Raw genomic sequence first — 25,323 nt, forward strand, 5'->3', positions numbered from 1 at the left:
ACATAAGTAATAAGACCTAAGATAAATCCTTATAAAGCCTGATAAGACTTGAAATGGGTTTACAAATTTTCTATATATATATATATATATTCAAATCCTGACATGTCATTTGTTTAATTAAAAATATACACAATTTTTAAAGACTGAATAACATAAATATATGAGTGTGATATTATGTTATTCTATTACTTTATGTATGCTATTTTATTTATTTTACTTTATTAATTTTGGAGAATTTTCTTAACAATTTAAAAATATTTCAATGGTCATCTTCAGGAAGACCCGCAAATCAGCACATGGTATATTTTCGAGCCAATCGATGATTGGTCTAAAATGATGAGAAGTAGTTCATAGTTCGATCAGTTTTAATCTCAGCTTTTTTTTATAAAGTTTATATATCAAAAATATTTTACTAAATACGATTAACAGATACGAATTTATACATCTTAATATTTTATTGACTTAAACAAATTGTATAATTCCTTATGGCATTTAGAATATTTTTCTATGTATGCTTACCTCTCATGATTTAAAAATGAGTTAATGAGCCATGAAAATGGGTATCTTTCATGGATATCATCTAAAAAATATTAAACACAGTTACATGAATGAAAACTTAATTCAAGTGCCAAAGGAAAACTGGTGCCCCACTCTAATATTTCGGTAGATTTATTATGGAAGTGAAAGAATAGAAAAATATAATCTGTTCAATACTATCTATTCAAAAAGTATACGGTATAAGTAGAGCTTTCCAAAATATGAGGTTTTGTACTCGTTTCACAATCTGCAGTACCTCATTTTCCATAAATATAAATAGATAGAGGATCTGGCCATTCAATAAATAATTTTTCTAAAATCAAAAAAATTTCATTAAACTATTTTTTTGACTTCAATTCGTTTTGTCGTAAAATACAGTTTTGATAGTTTCATGTTTATTGAATTTTATTTACAGTGCTAAAATGTTTTGTAAAATGATGAATGATGAACGAAACGACTAAATTAAAAAGATCGTGAGTAACATGCACCATTTATTGTAACATAATGCATTGAAGAATTTCTCTTCGCCAGTTATTAGACGTAAATAAATTAAGCCATGAATTTTAATTCCTTTTATTCTAATGGAAAAATAACATAAAAACTACAGCAGTAGAAAAAAACTGTATGAATTGAAAATGAAAAAAAAAAATTATTATATAACTGTGAAATATATTTAAATATTGTACAAAGCAAAACACGTCAATCTCAAAGACAGGCAACTTTTCATGTACAATTGAAGTCGAACTTTGATATTTGCTTTAAAGTGATAAATAATATCTTAAGCCATCGCAATCTATCTTCAACATTGCGCCATTTTTATCGTCTTCGAGGAGTTTCAATAAGGCTTTACCAACTTCTTCGGGCCTGAAAATATAACGAATCTTAACAATAATAGAAACGTGGAAAACGATCAAACAGAAAAAATAATTTAAAATTGTTAAAAAAGTATTTATTTTATTTATATATATTAATAAATTCTTAACAGTTTATTATATCATTTAATTACATATTTAAATGGAACGGTGGAGAACCAAACAGTGAGAAGATAGAACACTACTGCACTTGCACTATTCATTATTTAATGACTAGAACGCAAATTGTAATAAGTTAGAAGGCGCTTCTTAGGAACCCGCCCTATGTTATTCTGTGAACAGGAAATCTATAATGACTTTGAATGGATTTTTGCACTAAACATACCATAACCGATCAAATGACCGATTATAAACTTTTGAATCGAAAATGCACATATCATCTTATCGGTTTTGCACATTTGACTTTATGACTTTTTCTAAAAATTATATACAGTAAATATTTTATTATCTTTTTATTTGCATTTTGTTTATTTTGAGTAATACTTATAGTATACTGTTATCTACCACAATCGGTCATTTGACCGGGAGAACAATTTATTGCTTTATAAGGTTATCGGATCAGAATGATGTAACGCGTATTCAACATATTGTATTCAGTTAGTTGCACATTGATTTAACTGGCATAAATGTCTGGATTTTGTACAAGCAAACGACATACGAAAATATCTCGAGACATGGAAGATTTTTTATTCCAGTTAACAGCAGAACTTGCTGCCGATTTTCGAGAAGTCCGTGAACAACCAAAAGAAAGAACAAATACAAAACGATCGATGCTTAAATCTATCACAGATTCTTAACAACGTAAGACATGTCAAATAGGATGTTGTAAAGAAAATAAAACCATCAAAATTTGCTCTAAATGTGAAAAATATGTTTGCGTAAAATATACAATGGAAACCCACTGTATATGTAAAAAAATGCAATAAGCAATGAATTAAAAATTCTTATTCTTTGCGTTTGTATTACATAGAAATTAACAATATACAATTTTGTTTAATTATAATGAAGTTAATTTGCTTATTCCCTTTCTAACATTCATATTTTATATGTTCAGTCAGGAAACATAATGATAAAATGAACTACCGGCTATGGTAGAAATTGGTATGTTTAGTATTAATTGGCTAGTAAAATTGCAGGAAACAAAAATCCTTGTGAATTCGTAAATGAGCCATCCAAAATGGAATAGAAATAGCGAAAAGTAGAAATTTTCATTTCCTATGCTTCTCTTTCACTGTTAAAGATAGAGAGTCATTTAAAACGGAAAAATATTTTTTCTTTATCATTAAAAAAAAAAAAAATTCTATTGCAGCAGTTGCTTAGAAGTTAGGAGGCGAAAGGTGATTTTCAACTCTTAACTTTTTAGCCTCAGGTTGTGATATTCATTAAAAAAATGTCCAATAATTGCTTCTAAAAAATCATGAAAGTAATTGGTACTGCAGAAGGTAATATTTTACAGTATAATTTCGAGCAAAAGAAATCACTTCTTTGCTAACCGCTTGTTGAAAGGAATTATTTTTTTATTTATTTTAGAAGTAATTAAATGAATTACTGCAATGCAGGTGAGCAAGATTTGCATAAAGAAAAATAGCTGATGTAAATGAACTACAACACTACTTTCCTTTTAGATTTTAACTTGATAATATTTTCATTTTGGCATACATTCGATTTGACATATACAGATTGTTACAAGTACCATTAGAACGGCATTATTAAGTACTCAGTTGTATTATATTCTGCTCATCTCATATAATCCTATTAATGATAGTAAGTTTTGAATAATGTATTAATTTTCTAATAAATTTGTAATTTTATTAAATAAATTTTTGTATCTTTTTTTTTTGTATTCTTGTTATGAATCAATCTTTAAATTTTCATTTCCTTTTTTACATTGAATATTGTTACATTATAATAAAAAAAAGCACTTCATTTTCTTGTATCTTTTAGTTAATTGTTCATAAATAAATTGTTTTTAGTTTTCTATTTAATCATAATTTATATTCTCTAATATTTCTAGGCTTAACTTATCATGTTTTGCTCAAAAAGTTCAAAAATTTGTAATAAATAAATAAATAAAAATAAGAACATAGAAATACATTTAGGTAATTTATTATATTTTGTTTCATTTGTCAAGCATATATTTTTTAAGATGTGAAAACATTTCTAATATTTTGTTTATAAAATCACATAACAATGTTTTGAGTACTTGGCATTTATTATAAAAACTAAAATATCAAATAAAAAAATTGAATTTGTTGTTATAAATAAAGAAACTAAGAAAAATTAAAATCATGAATGATTCTGTCCTAAACAACTATCATTCTTTTAATTAGTAAGTTTTATATCTTGAAAAAGATTAAATATAAATATATTAAAATTAATTAGCTGTTAAAATTTTTAAATATTCTGAAAAAGATAGCTAAATACACACAAATAATTTCTATGTAATTAAAAAAATATATACAGTATGAAAAAACTTTCGTTGAAAAAGAGTAAATGTAATTTAAAAATTTAAAAAAACACTTTATAATTCTTGGATTATACATCTATATTTTTAAAATGGTTATTATTAATGGTTCAAAAAATGATTAATTATATAAAATCCAGCTTTAAATTTATTAGTTTGAATAATGAAACTAATAATGTATCAAAACCGATGATATATTCTTTAATTCGATGATATTTATCGAAAAATGAAGTAAAAAAATACATTGATGGTTAACTATTGTTTACATGACAACAAGGATCAACTTTCTCTCCGTTTATATCAAAGTGACAAATTTTTAATTCTATTTTCCAATTTGTTGATGACGGCAATATGTTTGTAAAATATAATGCTAAATGAATTGCCATTGAAATGGCTGGTTGTAATATAATGTTAAATGAATTGGTTGAAACATCTGCATTCTCTTCTCTTCTCGCTGATATGTTCTATAATTCATTAAAGTTTGTACAAAAAAAAAAGTTTTTTTTTCTTTTGCGTAGTCAGTGTTCTTCCTAATGAACTTAAATGCATTTTTTTAAATTTTCATTTATAACTATAAAAGGAAGAATTTTTGTAGTAAACGAAACCTAAATTGAAAATCGAAATCTCTTTACTTGATTGGCTTTCGTAATGAACCATATTTCTTGGATTCTTCTTCATCAATACTCCCCTTCGGAAAGGCATGGAAAAGAACTGTATCTATTGGTCCTGGGCATATAGCATTGACTTTAATGCCGGTTTTTTTGTAATGATAATCCGACTAAAATAAAAAAGAAAACTATCTATACTATATAACTCTAACAAGAAAAATATTAATGTAAACATTATATCAAAAGAAGAAATTTCGGAGGCAACTCAAATATAACAAATTAAAGAATACCCATAAATTTATTTGAATTTAAAAACATCATAGTACACCTATTTACAAAAGTTAATGGCACAGAATTGCTTACATAATTATAAACATATCGTTATACAGGATATCCATAATAAAAATACGGTAATAATTCGTTTCTGATTGAAACAGACGTTAAAAACAGACTTATACTTCCTTGCCTTTACCTTTTTTTCCCCCTTGTGTTCTACTCATTTCTCTTTTATATAATTTTCCCCTTCCTTATTTTTCATCTAATATTATTTTATCAAATAAATTCTTCTATAGCTTTTTCATTTTTTAAAATTGTTAGTTATTTTTTAATACACGTAGTTATATATCATGATTTGTTTATATTCACTGTACTTTAGTTTTTTTATATATATGTTACCGTTAAAGTATATAATGCAGTTATTTCATAGAATACCTAGTTATTCCATGAAATAACTGATCGTGTCCGTTAAAGTGTGTAATATGTTATTAATTTGACACTTTAACTAGTTATTCTATGAAATAACTAGGTATTCTATAAATTAACTAATGAGAGACAGTTAAAGTGTAAAATAAACAATTTATCTAAAATAAAATTAAACTAATGATAGACAATTAAAATGAAAAAGAAGCAATTTATCTAATTTATGTAGCGTATAAATGGTATTTATGGAAAAGTACCATAAAATCATTTGTTACAACAAGGATTACTAAAATGACACTTGGAATTACAAAGAACATTATTTCTAAAACAAAAACATTTTTTATTTCTAAAACAAACAAACAAAAACATAAATGCAGTAAGGGTGGAAGGTAAATGTATTTGTCGTGCGAGATATATGATATAGATTATTTTACATTTTAACGGGCTGCAGATCGTTATTCTATGAAATAACTAGTTAAACCATGAAATACAAGAGAGTTTTACACTTTAACGGACACGATCAGTTATTTCATGGAATAACTAGATATTCTATAAAATAACGGATTTCATACTTTAACTGTAACATATACAAAAATTCTATTTCTATAACGACGTGCCAACAATATAAGGTGCTATATCCTTATCGATAGAGCATCCTTCACGATAACTTTATTAAATTTTTGTAATGAAGGTTTTGCTTCCGATACTTCCAAAGGGTCTGAATGAAGTGGTTAGTTTCAATCTTGTTTTTGTCTTCTTTTTGACCTTGCGGTTCCTTTATGTCCTGGTGCTAAGGAATTTGTGTTTTTGTGTTCCTTGTATTCTTGCTATCGTCACCCGAACGGCTCTGGCTAGATAAGGTTGATTGAATTATACAGCTTTTTTTAGACTACGCTCGCCGCACAACCACAAATTATTTTCGTAACAAAATTTAATATGCCCGTTACATAAGATACCCACTCCGTTAAATAGTATAGTGATCGTAGCGTAGTTGTTAACTGGCTTATATGCTATTCACCACAGACTCTCCCTCCAGTGAGTCGGAGGTGAGACGAACGATATCGCTGTTGAGTGTGGTGAAGTATTTAGTAGCTGTTGTCTAATGGGCTGTACCGAGTTGAGTAGTGAGTGTGTGTGGGTGAGTGGTTGCTGCGTCAAGTGAGTCTGACGATTTTGGTTTTGCTGCGTCAAGTGAGTCTGAAGACTTTGGTTGCGGGTAGATGGCGCCACAACAGCAGTACGAAGGTTGAAGGTTCATTGTCTGATGAAAGATGGTGCTACGATCATTACAATAGCGGTAATTATAAACAGAATTTCTTTGTTTTCGGTTGTATGTTCTGCAATTCCGAAAAAATCACAATTTTAATTACATCGCTATTTTTTATTCGATAATCTCAAATTCTTATACCAGATATCCTTGTTTTGTAATTTTCTATTAAAATCGATCGCGATCTTGATCCCACAGTGTGTGCTTCTGAGATAAAAAAAAAATTGATAAACCATAATCATATGCTATGAATACTACGATGCAAATCATGCTACAGTGGAGGAAGATAAAGAATAAGTTTTAATCACTTACTCCGAGGCTTTTTGTGAATCCAACAACACCGCATTTAGTCGCACTATACACTGGGGCTAAGTACAAGGGTTCCAAACCTGAATAATTTAAATTATGAATATAGCCATGGTTATCAAATATTACATTAAAATAAAGAATTTTGAAATATATTATATTTATTTTCAGATTTAATGGTTTGAAACTCAATTCAAATAATAATATATAGTTCACTAGAAATACAAGAAATATTCTCAGTTTGTATTGTTATGTCTATCATAACAATACAAACTGAGTCTTCTTATTCTTTAGTAGTTATATTCCTTTATATTTCACTCGTTTATTCTTGTATGCTCATTAAATATATCAAAATTGTTAATCGAAAGATATTTTTCCTTACATGAACCAGCAATTTAAAAAAAATTAGAGTATTGAATAGAGAAAGTACGCTTTGAGTAGGAAAGAAATAATATTTATAAAAATTTTTAAACGATGCAAAACATATACATAACCTGCTTCAGATGCTGTATTAATGATGTATCCACCATGTCCACCTTTATTAATATCCATGTGTTCAAATGCAATCAAAGTGCCTTGTATTACTGCAGTCTAAATAGGAAATCGACATTTACTAAAAGTTATAACTACAAATAAAAGTAAAAATCAGTTACAGAATTTCAAAAATAGAGGAATTGAGAAGATTCTAGAAGAGTTAAAAAGTTGAAGAAACACCATTATATTTCATTAGATACAGGATGCTAATTAGGCCTGCTTTCAGAAGGTCTGGAACTTAATTAAAACCAATTTAAGTCAATAAATATTTCTCTTTCAAAATAAGAAAACCGAGCATATATTTCAATTGTCTTTCTTTCACTTGATTGAAGACAGCATAACTAATTCCATTTATCAAATTTTTGCGTTTTGAATAACAACGCCCACATAGTCGCAAATAGATAGATCAGTGGACAGTCAAGGTTTGAATGGTTTTCTCTCAAAATTTAATACGTGTATAATTTTAATGAATCCATATGCCTAATTTCTCCATTTACTTCATTGTGTTTCCGCATGATCGTATACGCGTATATATGGATGGACAGAGAGACTTTTCTTTGACAGGTTTCCTCCGAATTTGGTCGAAATTTTTAACTTATTGTTACGATCATATGCAAAATTACATATGCCTAAGCTACATCAATATCCGATTTATGTATTGCTATGGCGTTCGTAGATAGGTCGGAATAATTCAAAAATGATTCATTCGGATTCAGAGAAGTCTAAAACATGCTGATACGCCAAAATCTTTAAATAGATTTTTTTTTAAAAAACCATTACAATATTTTCTCACAGTTTTCGAGAAATTAAAGAATACCGGCCTAATTCCAAAGACCTGAACGTGATAGACTATACAACTGGAATTCTATCAATTCACTACTGAATACAGAATTCAATGCCTTCTGAACATATCCGAATTTTGGAAAGGTCTGCAAGAACCATAGTGTGTCCAGTGGATGTAGCATATTTCTACAAGCTATCATCACATGCCTCATCATACTTCTACAGTTCTTAACTCTTTTATGACTCATATTTTGGTGACTTAAGGGAAAGGGAAAGACATATCTTAAGATAAAGTTAGTATCTTAGATCTTTCTGAAAAGTATGTCTTCCTTATTTAATTGTGGTTATTAAAATTATTCTCTTTTATCGAAAACTGAAAAATTTCTTTTATTAAAAAAAATTTCGAAATTTTCTTCACATGCGAATTCAATTTCCAGTTATTGCTTTTTTATTTGTTTACTTATTCTGTTGTTTTCTTATTTTCATTCATTTACCATTCAAGTTGTCTATTAATCGATCTCCGACTGCATTTACAATTTCAAACAACCATCAAGCTTAAAACCTAACCCGTATTTTAAAATCTTATATTTTAGATTCATAACACAGAAAATGCTTAAATGTATTTAACGCAAATATCTAAAATTGTGCGAAGTTATTCTCCTTAACATGTGGGATGATCCTGCTTTCATCAAGATGACGTCGTGATTTCAGCTGCGTGCTTGTACCAACGGATTAATCATGCGATGCACGAGCCAACTGTATTTTTTTCTGTGTTCACTAGATTTATATATATTTGATATACATTACATTAACTAATAAAAACTTCTTAATGTCTTTTTTAAACAAAAATTTTATTTTTTACGCCGTTGTTGAGTTGAATATGTGTATACAAACATCCCATTGGTAACCCTAGAAGCGAGTGGACATCGTTTCCTGTTTTGATGTATAGTTAAATGGAGTTATCAGAATTTTTTTTCAAAATGGAAAACGTAACTGTTTAACATTAAACAATGCTTTCTATCGCTCTTATCCGAGGCTTTCAAAATCTAGCAAAACTTCATCTTCAGAAAATACAGTTGGCTTGTGTATCGCATGATTAATTCGCTTGCACGGAACATCCATACATGTTATATAACTTATTAAAAAATTTCAATGTCATTTATTTTTATCTTGCATCGTAAATAAATGTACTATGTAAAAGAACAAATTAAAATCACTTACGAAATTTATTTCTATTTCTTTCATATAATTTTGTTCAGTTAAGACCCCAGCATTGTTTACAACAATATCGATCCTGCCAAATTCAGACACAACTCTTGTAAATGCATCTGTACAAGTGAAACAAAGATAACCATCAAATGCAGCATTATTAAAAATAAAAATGTAGATTTTAAAATTTTCATCTTACAATAGCTTTAAACAAAAAGAAAAAGAAAAAAATCACATTTTAAAAAAATAATGTTAATCTTTCTATATAAATAAATAACTTTCAATGCTCAATAGCTCAGAAAGTTGTATTTTTTTTAAGCTACTTTACCCATAAGTGGTCGTTTTTCTTTCTTTTTTTTAATTTCAAAGCCAAAAATAAAATTCATTGTATTTTAAATGTACAGTAGACTCCCGATTATCCGCGGGTGGGTTATCCGCGCCTGCAGCACTAAGTTTTTTTTTTTTTTTTTTTTTTTTCTTCCAAGCAAAGAGAAAATGCTTCCAAAGCAAGAAGCAAACACAAATGACTGATTTCTTCAAAAAGGTGTAGTTTTACAGTTATGCTTTTGTAATTACATAATACATTACAGTATTAAAACAGTACATATGTATTAATTTTTCTGTGTATCCTTCACGCCTCTCGTAAGTACAAAGCACTTGTCTGTTTTCATTAACAAAATGCATTTTAGGTTAGTTTTGAGTGATATACTAAAATATTAAGCGTTAGTTAAACATTTTTTGCTGTCTATTTTACGTTTTATTGTACATAAAACGATTTTTCAAAGTTGGAATGACTGTTTTCTCTTTTGCTATACACGTTTTTAGCTTTTTTCGGATTATCCGCGATTTTTGTTATCCGCGGCGGCCGCGCCACCCAATTCCGCGGATAATCGGGAGTGTACCGTATTAGATAATCAGTTTTACTCCTTGTAGTTTTGTCAACATAAAATTATAACTTAGTAGATAAAATTATCGGAACCTCTTCCTCACACTCGGACACATACATACATCTTCGTCCATTTAGCTCAATAACGCTTGTCCAAAAAATGAATATTAAATATGATGTATAAGAAATAATCAGCAGCGTTCATCATTTTTATATGTAATAACTATTCGTATTTGGCGACCAGCCGGTTCGCCAGTATTAGTGCTCACTAAAATTTTCAATTAGATATTTTATGTAACTAGTATTTTAATAGCTTTTCCTGCAAAATATTTTTAAACTACAGATTTTGATAGTTATATAATTCACTCTTGCTATTATGTAGACCTTAAGTAGTTATATTCATTGTACTATGCATCGCTCTTTCTAATTTTCTGACAGCAGCTTTATTATTATCTTTATTATTTCAACTTTAAATCAAAGTTGGAATGTTAAAATACAATTAATATAAAAACATTTTGTACAGTAACCAACCATATCTTTTTTTTAATACGAGAATTGAAAGCAGAGTCGTTCGGCATTGAAGTCTTATGCGCACAATGGAATAATTTTCATAATTTATATAATATCTCAAAGAATTATTCAACAAAAATTTCTCTGATTCATTGTAAAATTCAGTTTTTAGTTTTACTTTCAAATGATTTAAATGATGTACATAAAAATATGTTATTTTATTTCTGTCAATAAATATACTTTTGAAAAAATTATGGTTTTAAATTTTAGACAGTCTTTTGGTCCTAATGAATCATATTCTGCGAAATATTCTTGATCTTCTAGCTTTTAAATAAATAAATAAATAAACGTTTCTATCTTCTGCTATAAAATCTGATCGATGTAGGAAGTCTGAATTTTGCAATTTTAGAACAATCAGCATTTTTATAATCTTAGGCCAATCACTTTCGAGAAAATTTGAGAAATGATTATCGTATCTTCTTTGAGAGGTCGATGATGTGATCTAAAATCGTCCATTTTTATAGAATAGCGATATTTAAATGTTCCTAAATCTATAAATTTCAGTGACTGATTAGATGATTGAAGTGAAATTAACGACTCAAGAATATTTTGTTAAATTCGATTGGGCTGTAGAGAACACACACACACACACACATTTATCTTTATTATAAGTATAGATATAGATTCATGATAATTGAAAGAGATATAGATTATAGATAGATAGATATTAAAAATATCAATATAGATTAATGATTTTAGAAAATTACAAACACATTTTCTTTGAAAGAAGATGAATCTTCAATAAACGAGATGTACATCTGTCGAAGCAACGAAAATCAAAACTAAAGCTCATAAAAAACTAATGAAAAGACGAGACTAAACGAAAGTGAACTTTGGGAGCGAAGGAGGAAAAAAGAAATCAAAGAAAGAAAAAAAGAGTTCAGTGAGCTGAGCTCCAAGCCTTCTCTTTTTTCTGCTGATCTCGAGTCTCTAAATCGAAAGAAAAAAAGAGTTGTTTGGGGTTTCAAATACTGTTTTTACTTTTAAAATTAATTTTAAGAGACGCTGTATGAGATGCAGCCTTAACATTCGAGAGGCCAATTAGTGCGTATATTTGTAATATAGGTTCAGTTAATGGTATATATGTACGTTGTTGTTGTTGCTGTTTTCCCTTCTTCTTCTTTTATTTTTTATTTATTTATTTATTTTACTTTAGACTAAGGTGATTTTGATTGACCTGAAGGTGAAGGTGAAGGTGACCTGAAGCGTGGAAATACATCAGGATCTCGAGTTCTATTTTTTTTATGGTTATAATACTTTCTCTTTGCATGCTTCGTATAAAAGAAAATAAAAATAAACAATTTGACATGAAATTTGATTCACATATTTCAACTTATCAAAAAATTATGCTAACTTAATTTATTTTTTTTCTGATCAGCGCATTAAGATGATAATTAAATCTTTAGTTTGAAGAGTCTTTTATTCAAAACGCCTGCTGAAATATTTAAAAATGTTGCTCGTTATTAAATTAAAAATATTAAAATTGTCGTAATTCAACCCCATGGATTAGTTATGAACAAGTCATTGAAAAATATTTGACAAATAATAAAAATATTTGAAAAAAAGACTTCTGTCGAGAAAAGGAAGATTATGAAAAATGGACTTAACAATGAAAAATGATTTGAAATGCAAATTATATTTTAGATTTATACCATTTGATTAAATTTGAGTAATAATCAGGGAAATAATTTTTATTTGATACATCAATATTTCGTTCCTAACTTCCAATTAGATTTTAATACGGTAAAAACATAGCAAAACCGAATATTTTTCTAGTAATTTATAATAAGTTTATTTCCCACTAAAAATCATTATTGAAAAGAACAAAAAACAAAACAAAACATAGAACGTACTTTTCAAATCAGCTAATAATGACACATCACATTTCTGAAAGATCGCATTACTTTTCTGATTCTCCGGAAGACTTTCTATGAATTCCAAAGCCTCTCTTTCCAGGATGTCACATACACATACCTACGAAATAATATATGCAATTTTTATTCGAAATTTTAAATAATTTATTCATTACCTTACTGGCATTTCTATGCAAACTGCAAAAACTTATATTCATAAATGAAATCATGCATCTGTGAATTTTTATATCAACGACAGAAACTTAAAGGGTGTCCCAAAATTAGCTCAAGATTTGGCGTACATTAAAGTGTTGGCAACCCTGTTAAAAAAACATTTGAAAGCTGATAGTTTAGTAAAAATGGAGCGTTACACGATAGAAAAATGTGTCAAAGCAAAATTTAAATTATATAAAAAAAAACAAGGGAGTTTTTTTATTCCCTTTAAATTGTTATACTTTTTTTGAATCGTAAAGTACACAGGATAAGGTCATATATGTAATAACACTTAGGAGAACAGTCTCCACGGCTTTGCTGGCACATACGCACTCTTTTGCCGAAATTTTCCATGACCATTTTGCATAAATATGGTTGAATTTCATTGCTGTAGTGTTGAATTTCCTCTTTCAATGCACGCGTGCTTGTGGGCTTGTTGGCATAGACCTTTGACTTCAAATAAAAAAAATTCAATGATAATACTTTCAATAAAAAGAAACCCAATGGTGTTAAATCACACTATCTAGGGAACCAATTCTCAGATTTTCGAACTGTGGCCGCCAAACTTTAATTATTTTTGAAATATTGTTCAACAATAAAAACACGTTGTTCTATCATGTAACGTCCCTTTTTACTAACCCTAAACTATCAGCTGTCAAATGGGTAGTTTTTAATAGAGTTGCCAATAATTTACTGCACGAATAATGGCAAGTTCAAATCTTGCTTTAAATTTGGGACACCCTTTATAAATTCAGATGTTTTATCATTCACTTATTCAAATAATTTGTTTTTACATTTTGTTAGATAAACTCCTCAGAAAAGATACTCGGGAATTATTTTAGAATAAATCTCATAACTTTGTATCGTGAATAGATAACAAGGACGATGTTTCAATAAATTCCAAATTATTCAAATTTTCTCATAATATCAACACAAATTTAAGATTAGAAACAAATTTAATAAACAATCAAATCCATATACAACATAATTCTTAGTAGAAACAGCATCATTGTTTTGTCATTTGTTTTACAAATTGCAAAGAATAGTTATAATCACTCTTAATTTTGAAAGATAGAAATGTGTTTTCTACTTATGAATTTAGATAACATTATTACTAGTGAAAAAAAGCTTCAGACGCCTTTATGAAAGAAGTTTACCCAATCGGTGTCAAGATCCAATTAAAATTATTTTATTATAGTTATACTCAGTTGTATTTGGCCATTATTCAAAAATGTATTAATTTCGAGGAAAACTAGAATTTTTAAAATTTGAATTCTTAAACAAATAATGTTTTATTTTAATTAAAATATTCATGGCGGCTTTTTTTTTCTTTCGAAAATGCTTCAAAATTTCCAAATATAAAAATGAATATTAAAAATACGTTGCAGAACTAAAGAAATGATGTAATGCAATAGCAATAGCAATAGCCTTTTAATTAAGTTAAATGGTGCAAATCCTCTTAACACAAGATATTCTGTGATATCTCCATGATGCTACGAGATATTCTTAGAGCTGGAAAATATCGTAAAGATATCGTAATAATATCGTAATAGAATATTGAGCGTTTTATGATAATAGGGAAAATATTACAGTTCCGAATACCTAGTTTGAATTAAAAATAATAATAATAAAGTGGAGAATGATAATATTTTTGTTATCAATCAAGTAGATTTTAATAGAAGAATAATATCAAATCAAAGAAAAGGAAATATTTTTTTGCATTTTTTTTTATTTCAAAAATGTAATAGAAGTTATAGTTCTAATATTTTTGAAGATTTAAAAGAAACATCTATTTATAATAATTTCATAAATATGCTGCATTTTCATAAATATCTAATATTTTCGGAATGAATAAAAATGTGTTTTTACAGGTCGAATATAAACAATAATAGTAATTATCTAAGTTTTTTATAATTTCTAAGAAAGGAAATATTTATCAAAATTCTAAAATATAATTTTTGAATAAATTGTACGAAGCAATCTTTTCTAACCCTTTGCACTGGGCTAGTGCATCTCCGTCACCATTCAAAACAGTGCATCATTTTGACGTTTTATTTATTTATTTTTCAATTTTGATTGTTAAAAATGCCTACAGAGTGATAAAAAGATATAAATTAATATTTCATGGAAATTCAATTTGAAACAATTGTATATATTTATTTTTTAGAAAAATAAACAAGCCCTTGTATTAGGTGAATAATTTTGCATCGAATTACACATTCCGAGTGCAGGGGGCTAATATAGATACAATATGAGATCTATCTCTAGAATATAAAAAGTAAAAAATGTTATGCTATTCATAATAAATTCAAGAAAATCCTTCTATAATGATAATTTTTTATTCTATTTCTAATACAATTTATACTCAAAATACAATTTATATACAAAAAAATTCAATACAGATGTTTTTAATTATTGACATTACTAAAAAAATAGAACTTTTTTTAAATGCAAAATTTTACATTCCAAGCAGAGAAAATATATAAAAAAATATTGTGATTAATATAAACTTTTTAATTGTATAATACTCTCGTAAATAACATAATGTAGTAAAAAAGATAATTAAATCCAGCTGGGACTTCATTCCAAATGCTTTATTAAGAAATACATTACTGGTTTGGATCTTGGATTTTAAGATCTGAAGGAAACTACATTATAGTTTCGTGTTCGGAATTCGAAAACAAATTCTTGGCATTCATATTCATTATAATCGTTTCATTTTTAATCTTGGATTAAAAGGGGGAAAAGTCACTCAATTAAACACAAAGGCAAAATTACGAAGTCCAAGCAATAAGAACCGAATCAAAGTTGATATTCTCCTATAATGACGTCACCTTCTCGTTGCAAAGCTCGCGGCAGTGTTAACCAATGATATGGCCCGATTTTCTTCAATACTTGGCTAGGAGATGGGCATATGTATCTTAACAATATTGTCTCAACTGTTAATAATTAGGACAATAGCGGAAAGATTACTATAGCGTGCAATAGTCAGCCTCGTGTGAACGTTCCTATAGATTCAAAACAGCAGTACTGTTTCCTGAATCGGAATTTTATGATCCTGAAATACAGATTGTCATATGTGCAACATCATTAAGTAGTTCGATTTTAGATTATCAACGTTAACTTCTGTTACATTCGATAAAAAATTCAGATAATCGAAGAAAATCTTTTAAAATAAAATGCGTCTCAGATGATTGCATTATTTCAAGGCAATCACGAGCAACCAGATGCTGTACAGCACGTCATCATATAAAAATTCGTACAGAAACAAAAAGTATGATTATATCATGTTTTAAATACTTTACTTACTTTCGTTAAAATGAAATAATTAAATAAAGATTTTTTTTTTTTTTTTTTTTTGCTAATGTTATTTTTCGTTTATACTTATAAACATATAATCAAACGGATAAGAATTTGCAATGATTAAATTAATTATACAAGCAGTTTATTATTTCATTTTATATTAAAAACTTGTTAAATGTTATAAAATAATGTTATAAAAATCTTACTTTCATTCCTATATCCAATAATGCCTTAGCATAAGCTCTACCAATACCTTGTGCACCCCCTGTAATAAGAGCAGCTTTTCCGGTAAAATTCATGATAACTCAAAAGTTAAATAAATATATCCAAAAGTATGTTTATAAAATTGATAAAAACACGCCTGCTTTCTTCTAACCTTCAAATAGGACTGGAATGAATTGCATTTTACGCTTTATGTAACAGTTATCTTTCAAAGCTGCAGATAATACATTTTTATTTAATTATTTTTCATTGTTAATGGAATCCGAATAAAAAGCACGTTTGTAAGAAAGAATTAGCTAGATAATTTTACAATAACTGCTTGATATTCAGAATCTAGTGAACAGATTATTTGCCAAATCGATTGCTATTCTGAATGTGCGAAAGTTATTTATGATTAAGTGTTCACAAATTTAATTTCTGCCATGTTGATTAAGAAAGCGAAATGCCTTATTCGAAAAACGTTATGTTTTTCTTTTTTTAATGTAGTAGTAAAATAAAAATTAAAAACTATATTTCATTTTAATTATTTTCTGAATCTATGTCTACATTTTGAAATTTATCACTGTTTATAAGCGAAATAATGGCAAAGAAATAAGGCATCTATCTTCGTATGGCTAAGAGTACATTGAAAAATAAATTTCTTCCTTTTTGAGAATTGAAATATGTGCGATTCTAACAGGATTTCGTAAAAACAATATTATTCAAATCTTTTTTCAATGAAAAAAAATAATTACTCGAGATTAATAGGGAACAGAAAGAAAATGTTATTATTTTATCGTTTTTCAAAAATAGAATGTCTTCATTTAATTTTTTATAAAAAAAAAGTATTTAAAAATTTTAATAAAACGTCTAATAAACAACTTTAATTTTCAAAAAAAAAATCATTTTCAAAAAAAAAGTTTCTTTTGAGATTTGATTATAATACTGTGCCCCCCTCCCTCCCTGCCATGCATGGAGGCACGAAAACTCGGCAAAGCTTTAAGTAAAGAGGACAGTAAACTTTAAAATGAGCAAAATGGACAGAACCATGAAATTTTATTTTTATCGTTTCGTCACCAGAATATATGTTTATATTCCACTAAAATAGCGTTATATGTTTTTCAATAAAATGAATATTTCAAAGAATTAGAGAAAAAAACATTTTAATTACTTTACTCAATGATATTTTAATTAGATTTAAATATCTTTGGAATGCTCTAGGTGTCTTAATTTTTGAAGTAATTAAATAGAGTTGATAATAAAGATTTCGGTTAAACATTAAAAGAAAATAGAGTATGCCTCTTTTTTATATTTCGTACTTATTATTTTTTTTTAGATAGTTAAAAGTGAAATTTAGTTCGGAAAAACATAAAATTCCTATGAAAATTCAATAAGTGTGCTTGAAAATATTGACAAAATTAATTTAATTAGAATTACAAAATCATACAAAATTTTATTCCAAATAAATTTATATTCCGTAATAAGAAAAAAATAATAGGAAAAAAAATTAAAAATTGAATCACCTGAAATATTCCGAAATTTTAAAGAAATTATATATTTTTTAATTTTTAAAAAATAATATTTCGTTTTAAAAAGCTTTTTAAAGAAATCTGACGTAATTATATTTTTATACACATGTATAAAAAATTTCAAAACTCTAAGAGAAAAATTCGCAGAAATGTCTAACAAAGTTCGCCGTCTCCATAATGAATGTTTGTAATAAACAGACGGATCTCCCATTTACAGATTTGTCAAAACTTTTCATAAATTTGAAATTTTGACTGCAATTTTGCAACTGATGTAATCTGCAATTTTGATGGCAAATTTCATACGTTCCAACTCGCTATGTTCATAAACATATACTTGCAACCCGAATCCGGTGTAATCACAAACATGGTGAAAATCTCGAAATATAATGTTTTAATGATTACAGTATTTTTCTTTCGCTTATGAAAAAATAAAATTCCACAGTGCATTTCTACTTAGAAATTCGAAATGGTTTATTGATCCATGGAACTGAATTAGAAAAATCGTGAATGATATTGAGTTCCTCATTAAGAATGTTGCTTTTCTATAGCATACATGTCCGTCATTGTACAGCTTACGTCGAAACATAGTACAAGAACCGAGTATGTTTTGTGGCGGCTAAACGTTGATTGACTGTTCTTTAATGAAAAACTCGAATGAAACCGAGTAGTAAATTGAAATGCGAAACTTTTAAGGAATCATCACCGTTATTCCAACATCCGTCGCGGATTGTGGCACTTTAGGCCATAGGTAATATATAGTATGTGATTGCTCTTTTAATAAACTGGGCAATTATTTACACATTGCAACGTAATTCTAACTTAATGAAAAAAAAAATTAGGTTACCCCCCCCCCCATTTTAACAACTTCGTAGAATATGTTTTTATTTATTGATTCATGGCATCCCTTTTGCAGACAATTTTATTTAAACATACACTTGTGGCGAAATTGGTATGAGCGAGGATAGAACCTGGGACCTTGTGGTTTGCAGCCCAGGAACAAGACCACAGTACAAAAGCAATTGCTCGTGTAGCGTAGTTGTTAACTAACTTATAAGCTTTCTCCACTGAAAACCAACATTGTAGTCAATTACGAATACCACTGGTCATAATTGAACAGATTTCAGCTGCTTTCTTGCACTTTGCTACAGTTTCTTTTAACATGGTTCCAATGTACATATAGTGAATTGTTTGTGAGAAGGCTAAATATATATAGTTTGATAGATTTAACAGAGGATTGGATATTGGATTAAACCAACACAGCTTTCAATCATATTTTAATAGAAAATTTTCTGGATATAAGCATCTATGTTTCACTGGTTTAGATTGTGCGACTATCTATTGCCAATAGTGATTAAACTGATAAATTAATTTTAAGTAATGAAATTCCCTTATCTTTTCTATATCTTGCAATGAAATTTATTGAAAAACTAGGACAAAAATCTCATATATTCTAGCTAGATTGCGATTTAAAAGCCTTTCAGGATAGGATTTGAAGGAATAAAGTTATGAGTATGCCAAGCGTAGTAATTAAATAGAAAGCAACAAAATCCAAACAGAGCATTTCAATTATTCTTAAAAATTTACAAAATAATATGATTCTAACTGAACTGTAATATAGGTATATGAAAAAAAAAATTAATGATTGAAAACTATTTCAAGTATAAAGTATTATTTTATTATAAAAATCACAATTTTATTAATAAAATTTAGAATTCCAGTCATATTTATGATTCTACATATCTCCTTCCATTACAATCTACTCTCAGCAAAGCACCATTTTTGTTTTCTTCAAGGACAAATATTACAGCATCAGCACTTCTTCTGGTCTTTAAAAAGAAAATGTTTTTATGAATGAAACATTAAACGTTATGAAATGTTAAACGATTTAATCGATAAATAGAGGTGCACAAGCATGCATTGTATTGACATTTCTTAAACTGTATGTTTAACTCAGTCCTTCATAAACTTTGTAATTTAACACAAAACTGATGTGTTATCTATAAACATATAAAATATGCTACAGGCTTTTAATTAAATAAATATGAAAACATATTCCTAAAACAAACCTAGAAACACAAATCTGTCCCCTAAATAGATAATAAAATAAACAATTAAAAGTGTGAATGCAGGGAGTTGTGATATTATCTAATACTGACATGACATAGTCTTGAACAAACATGACTTAACATAGGCTTGAAACAAAAAAAAAAGTTTAATAATAAATTGTAAAACATAATATGAAATAATAAATTGTATCAAACATAAAAATGAAGAAGTAAAAAAAAAAAAAAAAGTATGATTAATAGAATAATAAATTCATGCTATTATTTATTTAAAATATTGTAAAATTATTACATAAAAGAAAATTAATTGATCTCAAGAATGACAAAATTGGGTTTTAAAAACGATGAAATCTGCACTTTGATGGAAATACTTTATGTCTGTTAATAGAGAAACAAAAAAAGATTGAATAATCGAACGCCAAACTTAAAAAGCAAAAAATTGCAAATGCACCAGCTGTTTTTTTTGGCTTTTTTTTTTAGGAAGCAGCTTCAATTTTTTAGAACTATTGTTTTGAGCAAAACGGTGGTAAACATTTTCTAACTCTTAATTCAGAATTTATATATATATATATATATATTTCTGCACAAAAATTTTGACTTATGTTAAACATTTGTATTTTTTTAAAATATAGAAAAAATGAGGCTAATTATACACTTTTTAAAACTTTCAAGACTGATGAATAACCTGGGTACTCTTACAAGTAATGTTGTTACCCTGTTTACTGATTTGAAACTAATGAAATAAGAATAAAAATTTTATAAATAAATAAAAATTTAAAGAAAAACTATTGTTTAAAAAGCAGGTGTTTAGTACAGCATGAGCTAATCTAAAAAAAATGGAAGTAAAAATATTTTTTTAATGTGTATAATAGTTTTTATAAATAAATAAAAAGTAAATAACTTTAATGAATAAAGTTATATTAAATTAAAAAACATTTTCTTTAAAAAAGTAATTTTAGTAATGAAATTGTCCTTCTTAAAATATAATTTTATTTATGTTCAATTCCATATTTTGAATTGCTATAAAGTTGTAAAATGAAATAAGGGTCTTGAAAAATTATTCAGATATTATTTCTGAGAACACAAATTAAAATATATATACAAATAGCAAAAAATAAATAAATAAATAAAAAATATATTTTTTTTTTGGCAATTTTTAGGTTTGATTTAAAAATAATTCAAATAAATTCAGATCATAAGTAGTATTTAAACATTCTGTTAATAAGAAATTCATAGCACGAGCAGAAAAAAAATCTAAGATGCAAGAAAGTAATACAAAATGTATGGTTAATCAAATACATATATATAATTATTAAAGTCTTACTGGATGAATTTCACAGAGTTATTATGTCTCAAAGCTACTTCTTTATCCAGACACATGTCAGGAAAAGTATGGAAAAGTGCTGTGTTTACAGGACCAGGACAAACTGCATTGACTTTAATTCCAGTTCTTTCCCAGTGAAACTCAGTCTATAATGGAAAAATATTTTATAATTGACATACAATTTAGTAAGAAACAGATTGATAAATTAATTATGATGATTGTAATTTGAAGATTTATAAAATTAAAAAAAAATAATGGAAAGTTAGTTACAATAATTGAAATTTTAATTTCTTATAAAGCAATGTAAATAAAAAAATAAAATATAATCAAATTAGGGAGGATAAAACAAAGTTAAATAATTAGCAGCAAACATTTTCTAATACAATGATATATTACAACAAAAGTAAAAGATCTCTAATGTTGCAAAATTCATAAAAGTTTAGTAAGGAAAAATCACATCAACTGAAATATTTTATATCACTGTCAAATATTTTTCACAATTCATTAACTTCAAATTACTTACACCATAACTTTTAGTTATGCCATTAATGCCATGTTTACATCCAGCATATATAGGGCCTAATTCAAATGATTCAAAACCTAACAAATAAATTTTAAAAAGAATAAATGAAAAATATACTTGGTAAAAATTGTATATTTATTAGTCATTATTTCAAAGTTTGAGTAATAAATTATTTAATTCTGTAATCTGCTCAAAAAAAATATTTGAACTACAAAGGAATATTCACCTCACTTGAACATAAATAATAATTTTTTTAATTTTATCTCAGAATTTCATTTCTTTCCTTTCTTTTTTTTTTTAAAGCATGATTTATTTTATTCTTATGCATAATATATAAAACAATATTATTCAACTTTTAGAAAGATACAATGAAAATATGTCCTATCTAGAAAATATTTACTATCGTTTGTATCTTTAAACAGAATGAATATTTATGTGAAAAATTAATACATTTAAAGATTAGATATTAAAAAATAATCACATAGTTTTATAGTAATGATTAAATTTCAAAAGACCATACATTTAAAGATTAGATATTAAAAAATAATCACATAGTTTTATAGTAATGATTAAATTTCAAAAGACCATACATTTAAGAATATAGGTTTTAAAACAATTCGCATCAAGCATTGATGCTACTTTATTCTCACATAAAAATAATAAGATGCAATCTCATCCATAAAAGAATGTACACTTTTAGAAAAAATAAATGTAAATTTTTTCACTTCAGTAGGAAGGAAATTTAATTTTTGGCCAACATGAAAAAAGAAACTCAAGAATTTTAAATAAAGATACCTGCATTTGAGCCAATATTGATAACAAAACCACCATGCCCACCACCATTTTTATTCATGTAATGAAAAGCAAGTTTTATTCCATGAATCACTCCAATCTAGGGAAAAAGCTAAGAAAATTAAGTAATAAAATTGACACATAAATAAGTGTATGGATAAATTCATTGCATGATTTATTAAATAAAATGATTTTTTAAATAATAATGAATTGGTCAATTACTTTGTCACTCGCAATTTTGATAAAAAATATTTACTAACATTTTGATGCACTTTATTTAGAGTTCAATATACTTACAAAATTTACATCAATCATTCTCTTCCAGTCATGCTCATTAACTAATCCTGCATTGTTCACAAGCAAGTCAATTTCTCCCAAAGTTGCCTGAACTTTTTCAAAAGCAACTATTTAAAAAATTTATTGAAGTAATTAATAAAATTAAACTGTATATTTATTCCAAAATAAAAATTTTGAAAACAGGAAACCAGATTATCATATCACACTTTTTTTAACAATTATAATTTCATTCAAATAGTCTTTGTGAAAATTTAAAATTGGGCATAATCTAATATAAAAAATTTAACTTTATATAGAAAGTTTATACATCTGCTTGGTCAAAATAACTATGCTAAATATGATGGGTTGTAATTTGTATCACTACTTAATAAACAACACAAAAGTTATACATATGCCATTGTACTGCTTTTTCAACCCAAACAAAGGAGTCAATTAGGCTGCTAATGCAAACTATTCAACTTGATTATTAGCATAGTGACTAATTACATAGCCATGATGACTTGCCTACTAATTAGAATATAACCAAAACTGGTTACTCTGTCCCACCCAACAGCATATAGAAAAAAAATTGAATGATTGAATTACTGTTATAGCATAAGGGGAAAAAAAATTGCAAGTCAAAAGGTCATAAGAATAATAGCATAATTATTAATGGATTTTAACAATGCTAATTTCACTTGATTCTTCTTCATGTAGCTAGCAAAATCCTAAAATATTTTTTATCACAAATATTTTATACAGCAGATATCATGCATACAATTGACTCTACCTCATCTCTACAATTCAAAAATGAGGATTCTTTCCTTTTAATGCAATAGCAAAGCTACTTGATTTTTTCTGATGTGGTTGTGATTGAAAATTATTAAAAAATTAACCAGTGCTGGGTATTTTAAATATAATTTTCATTCCTGAGTTAGATCTTTTCATAGATTTAAATATCATTTCCCTACATTGAGAAAGAAAAACAACAACAAAATTTGGAAAACTTGTCAAGCAACGACCTGTCAGTAAATATTCTAAATAAAATGAATTTCACTTTCTAATTAAATTTTTAATGCACATTAATATCAAAATGTTACTAAAATTACTACTAGAAATAAATATATGCATTTATCAACTATTACCATAAAATATTGAATAGAATAAAAGAGAATACTTACTTTTAAATTCCGAAAATAATGATACATCACATTTTATAAATATTAATTTGTTTTTCTGAATATCAGGAAGTGTTTTAATAAACTGGTCAGCTGAATCTTGATCAATATCACAAATGCATACCTATGAAATAATTTAAATGAATATCTATTATAAACAATATAATTGCAGAATCTTTCCTTAAATTATATATTTTTTTAAAAAATCATTTATTTATATGTGTTAAATACACCAACAGCATTGTTAACTCTACTTGTTGAAATTATTACATATATATGACAAATTTAAGCGACATTTAACAGAATATTACAATCATTATACTGAAAATATTTTCTACTTATCAAATATTTTATCATTTGTCAAATTGTATTTATTTGAATTATGTGTTTTATTTGTTTGAATAACATACTACATGTTTTATTTCTTTGAATAACGTAAGGAAAGGCAATACTGTAACTATTCATACATAAAAAACATGAAAGCTTGTTCAACTTAGGAAAATATATTGTTAATCTTAAGATCATCTAGACACTTCAAATAAATAAACAATTTTTATATAAAATTAAAGACTCATTACAAATAGATAAAATTATCATTTAAAATAAAGAACAAGTAGCACTAACTCTGCAATAAAGATTCAGATTAAAGAAGATTTAGCAAAAAAAAAAAAAAAAAAAAATCTTAAATCATAATCCATGTTTTGTGGATTTTCAATTTTCTATCAATGAAGAGAAAAAAATCCAGGCATTAAAAAAAAATGGATATTTATAAAAAATAGCATTTTATATTTCTTATATATATGTATATATATATTCCTATGCTTACATTTGTTGTTTTTTCAACCACATCATTACAGAAATATTACAATATGAATAAAAAACAAAAAATAATTTATGGCAAAAGAAGTGATTAAAAAATAAAGATGGTGCGGAAAAGAAAACTGCTCAGTTAATATAATAATTACTTTCATTCCCTTATTCAATAACGCAAAAACAATTGCTTTCCCTACTCCTTGTGCTCCACCGGTTACAATAGCAATTTTGTCACTGAAATCCATAATCTCAAAAATTATATTATAACAGTAAAAAAAAAAAAAATCAGTTTAATGGCATCAACGAACAAAGGAGAAACAAAAAAATTGTTTCGTAATCAAATTTTTCCGCTCTAAACAAAAGCTGTCTGCTATAGTTTTAGTAATGCCACCTGAGAACTACTTTTTGTAAAATATTGTTTCCATAATTAAATAATCAGTTAAAGCATTTTACGTTGTATTAAAAAACTATTTTTTCAGAACTGAGTCGGAAGAAAAAGATCTTCTGTTATAAACAAACA

At 26.8% G+C, this 25,323-nt stretch overlaps 2 protein-coding genes across 2 annotated transcripts in view; both read right to left on the bottom strand.

The window, feature by feature from the left end:
* Positions 1-25,171, bottom strand: part of LOC129962809 (uncharacterized) — a 48,809-nt gene extending 23,638 nt beyond the window's left edge. Inside the window, exons 1-11 of the mRNA XM_056076808.1 lie at positions 24,956-25,171; positions 23,994-24,114; positions 22,834-22,940; positions 22,540-22,636; positions 21,745-21,821; positions 21,222-21,367; positions 19,588-19,655; positions 16,311-16,369; positions 12,589-12,709; positions 6,760-6,836; positions 4,506-4,651 (exon numbers count right to left, since the gene is read on the bottom strand). Of these exons, the coding sequence (XP_055932783.1) occupies positions 4,506-4,651; positions 6,760-6,836; positions 12,589-12,709; positions 16,311-16,369; positions 19,588-19,655; positions 21,222-21,367; positions 21,745-21,821; positions 22,540-22,636; positions 22,834-22,940; positions 23,994-24,114; positions 24,956-25,048 (1,112 nt within the window). The 5' untranslated portion in view covers positions 25,049-25,171. The remainder of the gene's footprint in view (positions 1-4,505; positions 4,652-6,759; positions 6,837-12,588; positions 12,710-16,310; positions 16,370-19,587; positions 19,656-21,221; positions 21,368-21,744; positions 21,822-22,539; positions 22,637-22,833; positions 22,941-23,993; positions 24,115-24,955) is intronic.
* LOC129963920 (15-hydroxyprostaglandin dehydrogenase [NAD(+)]-like) lies at positions 1,095-16,491 on the bottom strand. The gene is made up of 7 exons (XM_056078513.1): positions 16,311-16,491; positions 12,589-12,709; positions 9,292-9,398; positions 7,248-7,344; positions 6,760-6,836; positions 4,506-4,651; positions 1,095-1,401 (listed from the first exon to the last, which is right to left on the bottom strand). Exons 1-7 carry the CDS (start codon positions 16,401-16,403, stop codon positions 1,296-1,298), a joined length of 747 nt encoding a protein of 248 aa, XP_055934488.1. The 5' UTR covers positions 16,404-16,491; the 3' UTR covers positions 1,095-1,295.
* Positions 25,172-25,323: the final 152 nt, after the last annotated feature.

Source organism: Argiope bruennichi, chromosome 3 (assembly GCF_947563725.1).
Source record: "Argiope bruennichi chromosome 3, qqArgBrue1.1, whole genome shotgun sequence".
In the NCBI taxonomy this organism is placed as follows: Eukaryota; Metazoa; Arthropoda; class Arachnida; order Araneae; family Araneidae; genus Argiope; species Argiope bruennichi.